The sequence below is a fragment of the Sorghum bicolor genome, chromosome 3, assembly GCF_000003195.3.
Source record: "Sorghum bicolor cultivar BTx623 chromosome 3, Sorghum_bicolor_NCBIv3, whole genome shotgun sequence".
Taxonomy (NCBI): domain Eukaryota; kingdom Viridiplantae; phylum Streptophyta; class Magnoliopsida; order Poales; family Poaceae; genus Sorghum; species Sorghum bicolor.
In genome coordinates, this window is record NC_012872.2 from 59,425,319 (window position 1) to 59,443,003 (window position 17,685).

The 17,685-nt window shown below is 38.3% G+C and overlaps 1 protein-coding gene across 1 annotated transcript; it reads right to left on the reverse strand.

Annotated features, from left to right (window-relative positions):
• LOC8061863 (two pore calcium channel protein 1) lies at positions 1,135-14,685 on the reverse strand. The gene is made up of 23 exons (XM_002458269.2): positions 14,246-14,685; positions 13,248-13,391; positions 12,946-13,053; positions 12,584-12,679; positions 10,979-11,088; positions 10,686-10,746; positions 10,412-10,578; positions 10,226-10,331; positions 10,023-10,100; positions 9,879-9,940; positions 9,307-9,379; positions 8,681-8,746; positions 7,990-8,133; positions 6,314-6,371; positions 4,878-4,985; positions 4,087-4,150; positions 3,529-3,697; positions 3,104-3,168; positions 2,871-2,961; positions 2,484-2,570; positions 2,185-2,256; positions 1,676-1,716; positions 1,135-1,594 (listed from the first exon to the last, which is right to left on the reverse strand). Exons 1-23 carry the CDS (start codon positions 14,444-14,446, stop codon positions 1,510-1,512), a joined length of 2,256 nt encoding a protein of 751 aa, XP_002458314.1. The 5' UTR covers positions 14,447-14,685; the 3' UTR covers positions 1,135-1,509.

Below are 17,685 nucleotides of genomic sequence, written 5' to 3' on the forward strand. Positions count from 1 at the left end.
GGTACGGTGGTGCCATTGTGTTGCCGAAAGTAAGACCTTGGTCGCCGGCTATGCTTCTCCTAGTTTCAGAGCATGTGTCACGGCAAGCTGCAGGTCCGCGTGAGCTGTGACCGAAGTCATACATGGAAGCATTGCTAGCGGCTAGGGTCGTGCTTTTTCTACGACGCGTCATCTCACCCTCTAGCCCCTGATGCTCCCCTCGTTGTCCTTCCTGGTGACGAGTACCTCTATGTGAAGGCATCTCTCGCGCTGATGATGGCGACACGGATTGGGTTTTAGGGAGGAGTTGGTGCATATTTTTTTCGCCATGTTGCAACACCACGTCAACAAAAAAAATTGCACGCGTGGCAAGTATGAGCCTATGGTGTACCCCATAACAAGTTTAGAGGGCCAGAAATGCATTTTCAAAGTTGGAGCCTATATGTATCACTTAATAAGTTTAGGGGACCAGAAATATTTTTAAAATTCAGAGACCTATGTGACATACAGTTACAAGTTCAAGGACCCTTGATGCATTTAGCTCTTTTAATATAATTCCTGCGATCGGCAGCTCGCCACAACATTTTAACACCTCGATCCATACTGCTCGAAAACCATCTCATTCCTGGCTTTCCAGATATCAATTCATGATTGCAAGGAACTACGGCTTGTATCCTTCAGGGTCAAACAAAGACTCGCAGTGCCCTATGATCAATGGATACAAAATCTGTAATTGATTCCAGATGCTTTTCCACCCTGCTTGTAACTTTGTAACTCTGTAATTATTCTTTTTATTTTCAATAAAATTCTGCAGGGGCCTCGGCCCCTCCAGTTGAGTAAAAAAAAAAACTGCTCGAAAACCGGAACAATCGATTCTCTCGAGCAATGGTATATGCTCAAGCTGAATTGGTCACTAGACAAACATTGGCTAACGCTAGATGCGTTGTCGAGACAAATAAAATATGCCCTAAATTATGAGATGTTTTGTTTTCTTAGATACATTGTTTTTACTCCCTCCATCCTAAATTATAAGTTATTCCAAAAATCTTGAAGAGTCAAACCAGAACTTTTTATTTCGTTTGATGCGAGTTGCTTAATGCAATTAATAGTGTATATTCAATACGGCATATTCCATACCGTCAGAAATCACAAGGATAACGAAAAATGTAGGGGTATATATATTGACTGAAATTGCAGATAAATAAGCATCTGTCTTCTACAAAAAAGATGGAATTCTCTTGGTGTTTTTAAGTAGTAGTAAAACACAATCACTAGTCATAGCACATGGGATTCTTATAATTTTGAACGGTAAAACACTAGGAGCTCAGGAGAAGCAGAAAATTCTGGTAGTGTGTCAATATCAGTTGTCACTTTTAAGCTATACAAATGGTATATATACTACCAATCGAAGTCTTTGGATATGCATATGCTGTAGAGCAGAGATGAGACAGGTGTTCACAATGGAAGCCGTGGTCGAAATTAAAGAAAAGCAGGGTAGTACTAGTAGTCTGGTACCATTAATATGAGTTATCAATCCGAGTTTTGGGATCCATCAAGTTCATTGCTCAACATATGGTGCAGAAGAATATCAACCATCGTACCCTTCGTCCTCACACTGCAGCACGTCAGGACTTTGTAAGCAAAGGATGCAACAGTAAGGTATGAAGGACTTCGCAAATACAGTTCAGTTAATTACCGCATGGATCGCCGCTTGTTTCTTCCTTCGGGGGTAGAATCCTGCAAGGGTGGACAAATGCCCTTGAAATTAGATACAATGATCTGTGTAGCTGCTTTTAGTGAAATAATTGGTTGGCAAATGAAGTAAAATGGTGACAAAATGATAAGAAAGTTTTTAAAAATCTAAGTGTGCCAAGTTCTTCACCAAGTAGCTGGTGCAGTAAAACGTGCTGAAGTCACGCTACTAGTGCCAAATGTGTCGTTGGTGCTACATTATAAATTCCCTTATCAAACCTAGTGAAATTAAACCTCTTAGTAGTGAGAAGCGAATTTTCAAACTTTTTAAAACAATACTGTGAAGTTGTGTATATCAGAGTAGTCAAAGGACAAAGTGACCATGAGAACTGGATAGCATTCTGGCCTCATTAGCAAATATGCTACCAGTAATTCCTTAGTTAATTACTGACTTACACCGGTTTTCTCAGTACAGTAATGATAATTTGTTTTGAGCAGAAATACTCGTCTAACCTGCATATCAGCTTCTCCAGCTTTCTCTAGTTCCATCTCAGCAAAAAATGCCTCCAACACAAATGCCACAATCTGAAAATACAAAAGGCAAGACCATATGGTGACAAGACATCTAATAACAAAAAAAGGTTAAAAGAATACTTGGAAGTTGGAAGTATCATTTCTGAAATCTGAATAAAGTTTAAAGCTAATCACAAACCAATCATAACTAACAAAGTTTCTGTTACGGAAATTAGAAAATTTATATCATGCAGAAGCCTGGACCAACTGTTAAAATAAAAAAAAAATCAATATCTTACCAGATTAAGCAGCAGTAATACTGAAATAAGGTAAAAACTGACAAAATAAACCAGGCTCCAAGAACTTCCAGTCAGGTGTGCATAGCTCTGAAAGAATGGGAAAGGTTAGGGAGAAAATGTCATCTCCAATACAAAATTGTGTCAATACTTCTGGCAGAAATCTTCTAATAATCGTGTAGACAGACAATCCAGAACCCATGAAAAGTTAGGGGGCAGTTTCCGGGAATTAGACATAATTATTTCAAGCAAGTTCCTTAGATTTTAGAAAATCAAGTCAAGCAAAATAAAAGGACGTGCATAACAAACTGGTTACATGTCAGACCCCTAAAAGAGATGGGTCAAGAAAGAAAGCAGATTGCAGTTTAAGGGTGCGTGCGGAATTCTTACCTCCATCCAGATTTGCCAATTGCCCATCACTAACAAATTGAACAGAGTAACCATACCACTTGGGTAGTCATTGAAGTTGAAAAGAAGATAACTATATATGTCAAGGGAAAATTTGACAGTACTGGGCATAGTACATTTTGATTTCATAGTTAAAGTAATATAGTATAGAGGCTATGTGAGCCAGGACAAACTGTAGAAGTCTAAGTGAAGACTAAGACAAAAAAAAAGGATACTCGTTCCCGTAGAGATCTGTTTCTTCCAACTTCGAGTTTCCTGCATACACGATGCCACCGAAAAACTGCAAACAAAAGAGCCACAACTATCATCTTATGAAAACAGATATGTAAAAAATGCCTATGGTAAATCAATGCATGCAGTTCAGCTCAGGAAAAGCCCAAGCAACAGGTGTTACAAGTAATTTGTGATCAAAGAGGGGAAAAAAAATCTAGCTAACAGGTATATGTAGTTATTATACAGGTGTTCAACTAAACTGAATCAGTAAATTGCAGTCCTTTACAGACTGTTGATTTAATTTAAAATCCTTACTTGACAGCTGTGATAACTAACCATAAATGTACATGTTTAATAATAGTTAAGCTCTCAGGTAAACTAGTTTATGCATAAAGTTTATCACGGCAAAGCACAATTATATTAGGACCTGTAAACCAATGGAGCAGTATACACAGAGTATACAAAACACAATCCCCAAGTATGGCAACAAGCTAGACATGAGGGTAAAGAATGTCGCAACAAATGCTCTGAAACGCTGAACTTGCAACAAAATTCTTGTTAAACGCAACATCCTTCCAAGGAGAAGATATCGAATCCTGTTAACAGAAAAATCAAAGGAAAATGAATCACATATTTGACAGCAAGATTGTTACAGCAAGCAACAACAAAATGTTATCAGATTTTTCTCAGTGCTCTATTATCTTGAAACCTGTTTAAGTGCACAAATATTGAATTTACAATTCTTAGGAGTACAGGTGTACAGCACAGGGCAACTCTGGGAGTACACCCTGAACCATCAGTACATGTAGCTCAACATAACTGTGTCGGTGGCAGGTTCTTGACTTGCATTTGCAATATAAAGGAAACTGAATAATAGCTTAAAATAGATGCATAATGTTGATTTTTTTCCACAATTTAGGGACTTCTAAGCCCTCTAGACTTCTAGGCATATTTGAAAGTAGTGCATCCAAAACAGTGAAGTTACCATTCTCCATTTGAAAGAAAAGGAAGCGTTGATGGGGAGGCAAATGTCAGGGTCTCTCCAATAACTACAGGGAAATGGGAAGTTAGATACTACAACAATCATTTACTAGTACACTTCATTTTTTAAAAAAAAAATCACTATCACTTCAGAAGATGCCCTCATAGAAACGAAATAAATAATTCAAGTCAAGCATCTTGTCGTGAACTTATTTACAGTGAGGACTTTAGGAGATGTATGCAAACTCCCCGAATATTGAGAAAAGGTGTCTTTGTAGCTCAGAAGGCTTTATAGACAAACTATATTGTTGTTTTTGTAGCTTATTACCTTTATTTTTACTTGTACTTTTTACATATTTGCCTTCTTATGTTATCCTCTTAATGCAAGGATATGCAGCTTTCCTGTGTGTTCTAAAAAAGGATAGAAAAAATCTTAAAATTTAACAAGCATCATGCATATGGCACAATCATATTGTTCTGTAAGAAAACATGGCTATGATTAGTTAAGTTGATTACTAATCAAATCAGATCTAAGACTAACCACTGGAAATCAGCACCTTACTACCTTATCTATAGACATATACACATTATTATGTAGCATATATAGATTTCTGTTCTTACAAAATGTCACTGCAAGGCATGATTTAGCGAATTTACAGGTTTTTGTTGTAAAAATGGAGCTAATGTTTTGAACCAAAATATTTCACAGTGCAAGTGGATTTTTCTTAATGTAATGCAAAATGAAAAAAAATGGAACAGTACAATGAACTCTTCTAGAACTGAGGTTACACTTACAGATAGTCCAAGTAAGCACAAAATCAAACTTATTTTGACCCTCCATCCAATAGGCGCCAAATCCTAATGAAAATATTTTGAGTGCCATCTCCACAACATAGATCCATCCTACAACATAAGATTAGTATTAGCATTCATGGTAATAACGGAAACACAATATATGGTTAAATAAATGTTTCAGGAATAATGTCTTCCAGGATGACATAGCACCAAGGAAGCACTTCAAATGCTCAGCTAAGTGTCAACAGGAAAGATAGGAGGGTGACAAAAATGAAGAAATGTAGGAGATGCAATTTAAGTGGAGGCAATATGTCGCCTCACTAAGCAAAAGCAATGACCAGTCTACAAATAGCCAATCAGGTTCTCGCATATTTAGCATATCTTTCTTATGAGCTTCACAAAAGAAAAGAAAAAAAAAGGTATTTTATAACTTATTATATTACTGTGGCAGTGCTTATGTGCAGAAGCATTGCAATTTGCAAATTTACATTCGCACATGAAAAATGAAAAGCCACTCATAGCCTGATGACTTTAGCAACCTAACAAAAAGGACTAAGGCCATACCTATTTTCAGGATATACTTAGCAGTCATAACTTGGACCAAAAGCATGCAATCATCACAGATGAGAGGAGTTAAAGTCCATGTAAGTCATGCAGCGTATGCACCTAGTGGAGATTTTGTAGGCATGTGCAATTTACTAATTATTCTAGGGAAATGCATAGTAACTGGACCAAGATACCCCCAATAGAAAATGTTGGCATGTTTTGGACGCTTTTTTTTTTTGCGAGCGGCATGTTTTGGACGCTAAGGTATGATCTGTAGGGTTTTTTTAAAAAAAAAAATGGATCATAACGAGAACCAGTTCATTTTTTGTAATTGTATTTAGGAAATGATGTAGATGTTTTCATTTTAAAACTTGAAAGTTAGATGTTTACTGCAGCCTTTTCCATTGTGATGACATGCTACAAACCATTTCACTGATTCATATTTGCAACAGTACTATGGCTGTATGTTATTCCCTCCATTCCAAAATGTAGGGTGTTTTGGTTTTGTCCTAAGACAAACTTTTCTAATATTGACCAAGTTTATAGAAAATGCACCGATGTCTAGAACATCAAATTAGTTTCATTAAGTGCACCATGAAATATGAGATATAGAGCATTTATTTGGTAGTTTAGACGTTAATATATATTTTTTAACTTGGTCAAAGTTAGAAAAGTTTGACTTAGGACAATATCAAAACGACCTACATTTTGGAACAGCAGCAAGAACAAAAAGCAATGTTGTATGACAAATTAAGTGCAAAAGACTACCGGAAGAATGTGGCATAAATAACAAAGAGACTGACTTTAAGTTCGAAAGTCAAAGACTCCACAATATATCATTATAAATTCCATCAGAGTGATTAAGGACATGTTCACCACAATATACTTACCAAAGACAAATTCAACTTCTTGCCACACTTTCTGTGAAGAGCTGTTCTCTATATCTAGCTGCAAAGATCACAGCCAAGAGATGGCATTTTATTTGTCTCAAACTCTCAGTGTGCTATTACATTAATTTCAATTTCAATTTATATTTGTAAAAGAAAGGTACACTATTGTATCTATTATGTTTTTTTGTCTTTCAAATATGCTGTGCATCACTGCATTAAGAAAATAAGAAGTATCTATTATATTTTTTGTTTCAGCAGAAACACGACATCGAACAATCAAGGCTTTGAATGGAACAAAACAAGCATAGGTTGCTTATTTTCACCATGCCAGTAAAAGGATATATACATGGTGGGGAATCCTCATAAAATTTTGTAACGATTGCTGTTCTGGCAGAGTGGCAGAACTCTTGTTCAAAAAGATGTCAAGAATACATATTTCATTTTTGTTTTGTGTGCATTCTGTATCATCATATGAGTACCCAGAAGATCATCTGGGAAGTCATGATCAGTGTGGTCAGTGGCGGAGCCTGACATAAAAGCAAGGCGCGCGGGCGGGCGGGGGGGGGGGGGGTGGGGGGGGGGATTTATACCGATGATGTGTGGCTGAGTCAGTGACCTGACAGATAGCTACCTCCACGGCGGGGGGGGGGGGGATTTATACCGATGATGTGTGGCTGAGTCAGTGACCTGACAGATAGCTACCTCCACGGCGGCATGCTTACGTTTGGAACCAACGTTTCTGGGTTGTCTTTGCTTGCTTGGCTATGGCAGCTCGTTAGACTGATGATGTGTCTGTAGTGCTGTTAGCTTATATTAGCATCTTGCACCGTATGGTCAAGTTTTATGTACAAGCTAAGGCTTGGTTCAGTCATGGTCTATTCTTTATGCTCCTCAAGTCTTTAAGGCCTACACGTACAAGCCATCCTATTCTTCTTCATTGTTTTGCAGCAGCCACCAATCAGACAACAACCAATGATATACGGAGTAGTGGCTAGCATGGAGGAAGGGGGGGCCGGCGCCCAGTTTGGCCGCCACTACCCTCCGCCTGTGAGTGTGGTATCATGGCATCCAGCACTTGGAAAATATGCTGCACTTGGTGGATACGTCATACAAGTTCATGACATGGAGGAGACATGAGATGGGATGGTGTGGAGACAAATAAAGAAAGTTAGCTACTTCATGCTTCAAAACTACTTTTGTCTTACAGAATAACTAACCTAACTAGTAAAACTAATGTAGACTCTTCAACTACAATTGTTAATGTACGTAGAAATATAATCCTATCATATTACATGTGTAAACATGAACATGAACAAACCAACCTTTCTGAAGGTTCCTCACGCCAGACAAAAAAATATTGATATATTTACCATAGAACACATACTTAGTGAACAAAACATGATAGTTTACCTTCTACCAATACAAAGAATTGCTCTCATATTTTTCATTTGTTAAAGAAACACTTATAATTTGAAGCTTCGCTACATGCATTTCAAAGATTCAATACATTTGACCTCTAAGAAGTCAGAAGCATGAAGGTTATAGATCACAATCATATTTACTGGTCAAATTGTCATTTTATCCAGCCAAGTAAACATTAAGAAAATATGACTGTTCATTTGAAATTGAGACAAATATGAAATGTGGAAAAAGGAAATAATGCTGCACCACTGTACCGTTGTTTCAATAATGACAGCAATTAGGTTCACCAGAAGAACAAAGACAACAATATACTCAAACAGGCGACTCCGTACAAAGGACTTCAACTTTTCACACTGTGGTGAATGGTAGAAAGATGGGTACTTCTCCAGATATGAAGGCTGCAAAGACGAAAACAAAAATACAAACCAGTCAAACTGCCAGTTACAACATGGGGTTAACAATAAAAGTAGATGATTGAAATATCGCTAGTTTTGATCTGAAAAAACATCAGTTTTGTATTAGTGGTAGACATATCTTTTCCTAATCGAATTATTGCTGACAGTTAGTGCTTTTCTGCTCTCCCAAAAAATTAAATACACAAATCCTAAGGCATTATTGTTAGTTTTTTTTAAAAAAGCTGGCAATATTGTTAGTAGTTGGAACAATGCATCAAATCAGACCCTTGATGCCCCCTTTTTGGTTGAGCATAACAGCACTATCATTTATGCACTACAAGTATAGGTACAGGCCCTGAAAAATGATAGATTTGTTGTAAGAATATGATTTCATAAAACTATGAGTTCAAATATCTTTCACAGTATTATAGCTTGTGCTTGTACATAACACAAATGTTTGACACTGAATCAAGCCTCGTCCACATATGAGCACACTTTTCATGACACGTGATAAACACAGAATTATGAGCAATTGAAGCAGTCAACATACTGGTGGTTCTTTCTGGAATTTTATTGCAATAGTATTGCACAGGTCAGCAAATTCCTCGGAGGTAACCTGCATAAGGGTATATGATTTAGAATCATCAATATTGATATGATATGCAAGCATATTTACGTGTTGAAAAATCAAAGGTTTTTTTAAATTTACTTAATTTCTCTGGTTTTTTTAATTACAGTGCAAAAACTTGAAAACTTTCAGAAAGTAGAGAAGCCAAAGATTTCTGCACAAATACTTAAACATGAGCATGCAGCAGGTGTACTCTGGTCTGTTCCACCAGATGGAGCACTCGAAAGGCCTACTTTTTCTTAATCATGGTGCTAATAAACTTAGACAAATAATTCATTCTCTGATTTATAAATGGCAGAGATTCAAATGTACATGAAAAATACCACACAACTTATTAAAAATTTAAGTAGCTAACACAAACATTTTGGAGCTCAATAACATTCCATCTCAAGCTAATATTTTGAATATCGAAGACACATTATTTTTTTTAAAAAAATCAAAATTCCAATAAGCCTTCAGAAAAATCACAAACGCAAAAAAATATATAACCAATATACCAAATTATTATAGTAGCCCCCCTTTTGTGTGTGTTTGGGGTGGGATCATACCTTGAAATCACCACTCCGATCAAGCTCGGCAAAGATTAGTTCAAAATCTTCCTTTGAGGTTTTGGGCAACGACCTAAAAAGAGGTTCCAGACATGATGATCTAAAAGCCACCAGCAATTCAATGATGTGTACATCAAATGTTAAATCTTTAGCATGTTGGATCCCTACTGGCTACTATGTTCAATTAATAAAGAAAGATTCAAGTAAGTAACTCAAGACCGCCATAAGTGCTGTTGCAAAATGTTGTTATGTGCCAACCAAAAGTGCAAAACTAAAAAACAAACAGCATAAGATGATGCACAGCAACAACAAAGCGGGCACCGACAAGGGTATAAGTAAGAGTAGGAAAGGTGTATAGTAAATTATGGAGATAAAACTAAAAGACAGTTCAGATTATGAATACTGAGATATAATTAGAGTGCTAGAATAAATATACTGATACTAGTTAGTAATTTAGTATCATACTATCCTTACTGAAAGAAAAATATAATTTGGTTATGAGCAGGACAGTTTTCCAGGAAGATTTGACAAGATATAATGCACCAGAGAGTGAAAGGAGACACTTTAGTTACCTGTACTTATTTAGCTCATCAAGTAATGATATGCATTGTTCCTTGTTAAGGTAGCCCTGACCCTGATGCACAAAAAAAGGGAACAGATATTACTGCTAAATTGGATTGTCATCAATGTCCAAGAGAACATAAAAAAGGACTCACATTAGTGTCGATGAGATCAAATGCCTTCTGTAGAATACTTTTCCTTATAGAGTCCATTTGAGCAACTTGTTTTGCAAGCTGGATCACCAAAAAAGTTTCATGTATGCATTCAAATTACATTTTGGCATATCAAGAACACAACAGAATTCAGAAGATAAGAATACTAATGTTCAAGAGAATTATGATCCAAGGAAGGATTCTACCTGCTCTTTAAAGCTATCATAAATGACAGCAAGAATTAAATTTGTTAGGAAGTAAACTCCTAACAGCACATAAATAACAATAAAGAGGGCGTTCCAACGAGAGCTCCTAATCAAGAGATGTGTGAGCATGTGTGAGTGATTTTGAAGGAATTATCAAACTCTTCAGGAATAGTGATGGCAGCTTACTTGTAAGCAGGGACCCATACATCAGGATTATTGGATGTGGTGAACAGGACAAACATCTGATATAACGTTGTACCGTATGATGTGAAAATGATCTTTCCTTGTGGCGTGTCCTCAAATGTTACATAGGCTAGCCAGCTTGCAAATAATAGGAACAACAGTGACAGAGCCTACAAATGCCGATGACAAAATGGTATGATGAAACTGAAAAAGATAATGCGCACAACAAACTTATAGGCATATGATATTATGAGTGGTATAAAAAACAAAACCTTACCAAAACATTAAGGTATGTCCCAACAATACCAACCAGCGTAACAGCACACATTCGCAGTTCCCTATTGCAAAAAGGAATGTTTACTCAGTGTATCAAAAACACAGCAGTCCTTAACCAACAATGAGCATGCTCTGTGCACGTGTCTCAAGTTCCTTATTTCTAAACAGTATGACATGGCTCTCCACTTGGCTTTTATACTCCATGCCAGTTATACATGGATTTGGTTGGAAGCCCTCCTACTATGTTCATTATGGTAGCAGAAGTAGCATCAGTTTGAGCAGATAAACACGTACCTGATCGTCATAATTAGAAATACAACACGAATGTACGGAGCTACTCTGAAAGGTCCAGGATTAAGCATAAACACAAGTATGTCGCATGCTAAGATGAAGAGAAGAAGAACCTGCAACGCGAACCAGAACCATGAACAAATTACAATGACTGGAGCAGCAAAAACACATACCCAAACCCAACTCGACAAGTGAGAACAGATGTGTATTGCAGCAATCTTGGTTTCATCAAAGGATGATTACAGAGTACACTTTATAGAAGAGAGCTAGGACTAGGAAGTAAAGGGTCATTAGCCAGGGGAGGAACCCAGGCGACGCCCAGGAGCCAAGGCATGCTGGGATAGTTCCCAGGGGACAGGCAAGCTAACAGTAAAGCAGAGTGTTAATCATGCATAGAGAAAATCTCTAACAATAAGAACTAGTAAAACAAGAAAAATAGAAGTACTATGCCTGAAGCCCTGAACACAGCTTCATCTAAAATGCAGAACTCAGAAGGATCTAGCCCTGCAAAGCTAGTATGCTACTGACTGAATAGTTTATCACGCACTACAAGATTACTGTTAGGATTCCTAGCTCTTCCTAAGATGGAACGAAGGTTGTATGTGTGGGAGATTGCTGGCCGTGGCCTGAGGGCAGAGGAAGACGGCACGGCGGCGCCGTGGTTACTTGCGTACACGAGTTAGGGCAGGGATTAGATGGAACTCTCGGCTCCCTTGGGAAGCCGAGAAAACAATGTGTTTTCTGCTTAATTATCTCAGAGTCTTACAAATATATATATCCTTCTCCCCTCTAATAATTTATGAATTACTCCCTAATAATAATACTATTCCTAATAATAATAGATATATAGGTAATTGGGCTTGCAGCCCCCTCCAACGCCGACCTAGTCTTGTTCGGCTACTCCTAGCCACCTGTTTATCTCCTCTTATATGAGATGCCGGTCATAACAATTACACTAAATTATCACAAAATCAAGCACGCATTTCTAAATTTACTTTCTTAAAATTGGTGCTCTATTTTGCCAAACTGTGTCGTGGTGGACAAGGGTCAGAAATATTTCAAATCATTTTGCTGACATTACTTTTTGAGGTAAAATTTCTCTTTGAACTTGGGGTAGCTTTAAAGTAAAAAACAGATATTTATTTTCTACTTGTAGTCATTATATCTGTATCGCAATGTATAGAAGCTACTTTAACTCTTTCAATCAGCATCTATGCCTTACCAAATGTTTGAGACATCTGATCTCTACTCTGCTAGCCTCTATTTACTGTTCCTAGTCATCTATACATAAAAGAAAATTAATGTTTGTCATTGGCATGGTCTCCAAAAACACAACTTTAGCCGCCCTAATATATATGATGCAAGTAATTTCTTGAGACAGATTTACACCACATTTTCATATATACAGTTTAAATATGCATAATATGTTGATAACCAAAGTTTAGCTACACGTTCTAAAATGCCAATTTGTGTTTTACGGGATAAAGATATTATAGTGTATCAAAACCTGCTTTCACTGTTTCAAACCACAAAAATTAATAATATTCAAGCACTCAGATCTATGCAGAAATGTGCCCAAGAAGACATAAATGAAGACAAATGTGTTACCTTCAATTTGTTCATGGAGTTCTTCCAGAATATATTTAAACCTTCATAGGAAAGTGGGTAGAAGATATCCAAGACAAGAATGACAAGGGTAAGCACCTGAAATTAAGAGTAAGCAACATAAAGCCCTGATTTTCAGACTCCTTATAAGAAACTATTTGTTCTTCATTCAAACATGCCCAATTGCATACTATGATAGCACAACTCTAACTGAAAGTCTGAAAAATTGTAAAGTACTTCAGGTAATTGAAGGTAAATATACATGCCCTGAAACACACTACTGACCATAATAATGCTTTAAGGTTTGAGTCACTATAAGTTCTTGCCTGGGCACTGAAGCACAACACATGTCAAGGAAGCCTTACCTCATATATGAGTGATTCTGTTTTGCTTAAGTATGGCAGCTGCCCAAGAAAGTAAAGATCCCTTTGGTCACAAGTATGTGTGGCGTATTTTTGGCACCAGAGAGGCTTCTGAAAATGCAAAAAATATATATATCTCTCATTAATTGTTGTGATGGTCCTTGTGATGACATGTCATTATTTTGGCCAAAGCAAACTTGGTACACTCAAGATGTCTAGTTTCAGCTATGAGTAACAAAAGGTCAATCTTGACCTAAGAACTTACACAGCATAACAAATGGAGATCGCAAATATTGGGAACTGACCTCTAGGAAATTCAATAGAATCAAAGCAAATAGGTTAAGTGACCAGAGCCAATCCAATCGGAGATACACGAAATAAAACCGCATGGCCCTCTCAAACCTTGTGTCATTCAAGACATCCTCAGGGATACCAACACCATCTTCTGCCTGTAAACCAAAACTTTACTGAGACTTTCATACATGCCACAGGAAATGACAACAAAAACTATTTCAGGTTGACAAATAAGCTTCATCGCTAATTGTTCATTTCTTGTCAAGGAAAAGTGCCTTTTGCCTCCAGTAACTACAGACCAGCTCTCAGGAATAATCTTGCTTTTTGGTAAGTAGTAAAAATGTAAATTCTGGTAAGGTAAAATTATGTGTCAATTGTAAATACTTCTTGACAACGTAACTGTCGAATCACTAGTTACACACAACATCACAAGTTCACAACTACCCCAAATCCTACAATACAGCACAGTAGTGCATCATCTTCAAACAAGCATCAAACATATGGCAACCAAACACTCAGGTTAACATTGAAAGCACTGGAACCTAAATGCTGGAGCTACTATTTCATTGCTTTCAATAAAAATCCAGTAGAGGGCAACCCCTCGTGGTTTCTCAAAAAAAATGCTGCTCCATATGAACAAACAGTTAAGTATCCCCAGAGAACGCAACACTCCAAACCACCAGAAACTAACATAAACGGCACATGAAGCGGTACCTCAGCTTCATATCGACGTTCTAAACAGAGCACAAACTCTGAAACAAATTGTGTGCAACAACCCGCAACCCAGAGCTCAACGTTGCATCTCACCACGTAAGCACTCAACTCTCGAACAGGGAATTCGTCAGACAACATTCGTCCACTCCACAAGCAGCACACTATCTCACCGCCACTAGCAGGCTACCAGCACCTCAATTCTCAGCTACAGCAAGCAAAGCATCACAGCATTCCACTTAACGAAGGAAAGCGGGAGGGGAGTGCGAGAGCAGTGAGAGGCGGAGCGGGAACCGACGAGGTCGACGAGCGCTGCCGCCTTCTGGTACCGGTCGCCGTAGGCGAGCGCGTCCGAGCGGCGGTGGTACTGCCTCGCGCCGCGCACGCCGTTGCCGAGGCCAGAGCGGCCCCCTCCGGCGGACGCGGAGCCCCCGCGGAAGCCACCAAGGCCCTCCTCCCCCTCCACCTCGGCGATGAGCGGCGCCTCCACTTCCGCCATCGCTCGCTCCACCTTGACGGGGACAAACAAACGCCGACGGAGATCTGGAACGGCGAGCCAAATCTGGGATTAAATTACTACGCTTCCACAGTCGTCGTCGTCGAAGTGGAAGTGGAAGCGGGAGCTGGAGCGGGGGTGGGATTAAAGTAATCCGACGCGAACGAGAACGTGTTCAGTTAAGGAGGCCGCCACGCTTGGGAACAAGTCTGTCGTGATCATAGCTGTTATCGGCTTTGGAGCGCAGTTATCGGCGGGTACAATAAAACGTAGCAGAGGGACGCCATCGCGACGAACACGCGACGCGTTGCACGCTGCTGTGCAGCGTCGTCTGCCGGGTTCATTGGTGGGCGCTGGTGCTTGGTGTTTGGGTACGCACGTTGACCGTGCACGTCGGCCGTTGCCGAAACGAGTGGTTTTCGGAATGGACACGGGCGTGATGACGACACGAGAGCCTTACCTGGCTGGACAAGGACGGCAAGATCAGAACGGTTCGCCGTATGCAAGAGCAACGTGGTACGGTAGGCTGTTGATGCCCGAACCATATACCCCGGAGCACTATAGGTAGGGATGAAAACGGTACGGATATTTTCCGACCGTATTCGAGACCGAATTCGTTTAGAGATATTTAGATCTGTCCGTATCCGAGTCCGAATGTTTAACATCCGATACCATATCTGTATCCGAATACTTAAATCATATATTTATGATGTCGACATCCAATTATATCTTATCCGACATGATTGACATTATCCGTATTCGAATCCGAATCCAACCAGAAATATGATATCGGTGATATCCGTCCGTATCCGATACGTTTTCATCCCTAACTATAGGTCATGTTTGTTCATACAGCCAAGAAAAGCCAACAGAACCTAGGCCTTGTTTAGTTCACTCTGAAAACCAAAAAGTTTTCAAGATTCCCCGTCACATCGAATCTTATGACACATGCATGAAACATTAAATATAAACGAAAACAAAAACTAATTACACAGTTTAGCTATAAATCACGAGACGAATCTTTTGATCCTAGTTAGTCCATAATTAGATAATATTTGTCACAAACAAACGAAAGTGTTACAGTACCGAAAACTTTTTACTTTTCGAAACTAAACAAGGCCCTAGCATGCTCTAAAGTAATGGCTCCATTTACTTATCAGACAACATTTGACACTTGACAGGTAAATAAATTTGGCACTCGTCTATACTACTCCCTAGGCCAGACCGGGAGGATGAAGTGACAGCGACAGTGGTTTTACAAAGTCCAATAACTTTTGGGTTAGCGAACTAAATGTAACTCGATTAGTTTGACTTTTCTTTTTTCATCAAAGTTTTTTTTTACTTCATATTGGTGCTCCTTTGTTCGTAGATTTATCCTAAGATTTATTATTATTATTATTATTTTCTGGTAGACGATGTATTCGTCAATAATAAGACGTATGTGATGCTTTATTAATATTGAGATCTACCCGCCCAGTCCTTTGGAGATTAGATGAACATATATGTGTGTCATTGTCTATGTTGTATCGTGGTTCAGAAAAATAACTTTACATTTAGAAGCTTTATTAAGTGACGCTATTTTTTGAGCCATGTTACTGATTTGTTTCAAAATTGATGTCTAAAAAATTCGACAGCAATGCGTGAGGCTTCAAAGAATTTTTTAATGGCTAGAAGGGGTTGAATAGTCTGATTAAACTTTTTACAAATCACAACATTAAACAAAACGTGATATAACAAGGATGCCCTAATAAAGCTAACTCTAGCTATTGTTTAGCAAGTTTAGGTAAGCACAACTACACAATTCTAGTGATCAAGATAATAGATTACACTAAGTCACTAACATCCTCTCTGAATTAGCCTCTGATGCCACTACCAGAGGGCTCTGGTGCTCATATTTGAATTTTCCTCGTGTGCCATCTTGTCAAATCTAAACTCTGACGGTTACCTCTCTAGTGCCAATGGAAGGAATGTCTGCCTTAGTTGAAAACTACAATGCAAGAGTGTGCTCAAAACTCCGGTGGTCAAGCCACAGTGACCATCCGAGATATTTGACGAATGATTGAACTTATCCAAACAACAACAGCTAAGCTTCGGTGGCTATGAAAACAGTTCCGCCGAGCTTATTTCAAAATCTCTTTAAATGGTTAACTTCAATAGCTAGGTTTCTCATCGGATGACCATATCCTTTAGCACTGAGTTAGTATTTTCAAAAGATCTTCCAATTTTCACTTGCATAGCGTTGTGACACCCGATCTTAATGCACATGCAAAGTTATATCTCACCTAGTGGCACTAGATAATCGTATAAGCAACAATTTGTTTCTCTTTATGGTACACCTATCTCTACCCTATCAACTTAGCCATTCAACTTCTCTAATCACCAAATGGACGGTGAAAATAAAGATCAAATGCCATCTACACCACCATGACCTCGGGTAGCTCAACCTAGCTTGTGGACTAAGTTTGACCTTTTATCTCACAACTGAAACCATTAGTTCACATACATTATCATTCAATTACTATTTTGCTCGGCTTAACATTCATGTTGACTTCCATTTTTGGATTATATGACCTCTATGATTTTATGGCTTTGTAACATGTAATATCTTGTCTACTTTAGCAAGCATATATCTACCATTTAACTAATTTGTCTGTATCTTTTTATTTGAACTTTGCAATAGGTCAAATAGGAATGAGTGCCTACTTAAAGCCTGAAAATAGACACACAAGAGAACATGTGCTTCATGAAAAAAAAACAGTCATCCACAACGCCGCCTCAATGCAAGGCACACCTGCACATGCCTCCTTGATCCCATCACTGACCACTGCCCCTAACGTTCTTGGTTAACTTTCCCAACCCTCAATGCGAGCAACTTCAACAGCTTGCTATTAGAATTTGTATAATAAAAAATAGGCTCCAATATAGATGCTATTTAGTTTATAAAATAAAAAGTTAGCTATCCTTTAAATTTTGGTGGTCATATATAGTCAACCACTGATACTAGATAACTGATTTTGTAAAATAGCAAAGTTGTTGTGGATCTCTTCTTTTTTTAAGAAGTTTTCTATTTTACAAAATGACTAAACAATGAAATTTGGCTAGTAATTTTAGTCAAGCTCTTGAAGTTGCTTTAAGGTTGCCATTCCTCTCCAACATAGACCTTGTTTAGTTACACTTAAAATGTAAAATTTTTCAAAATTCTCCATCACATCGAATCTTGCGGGACATACATGGAGCATTAG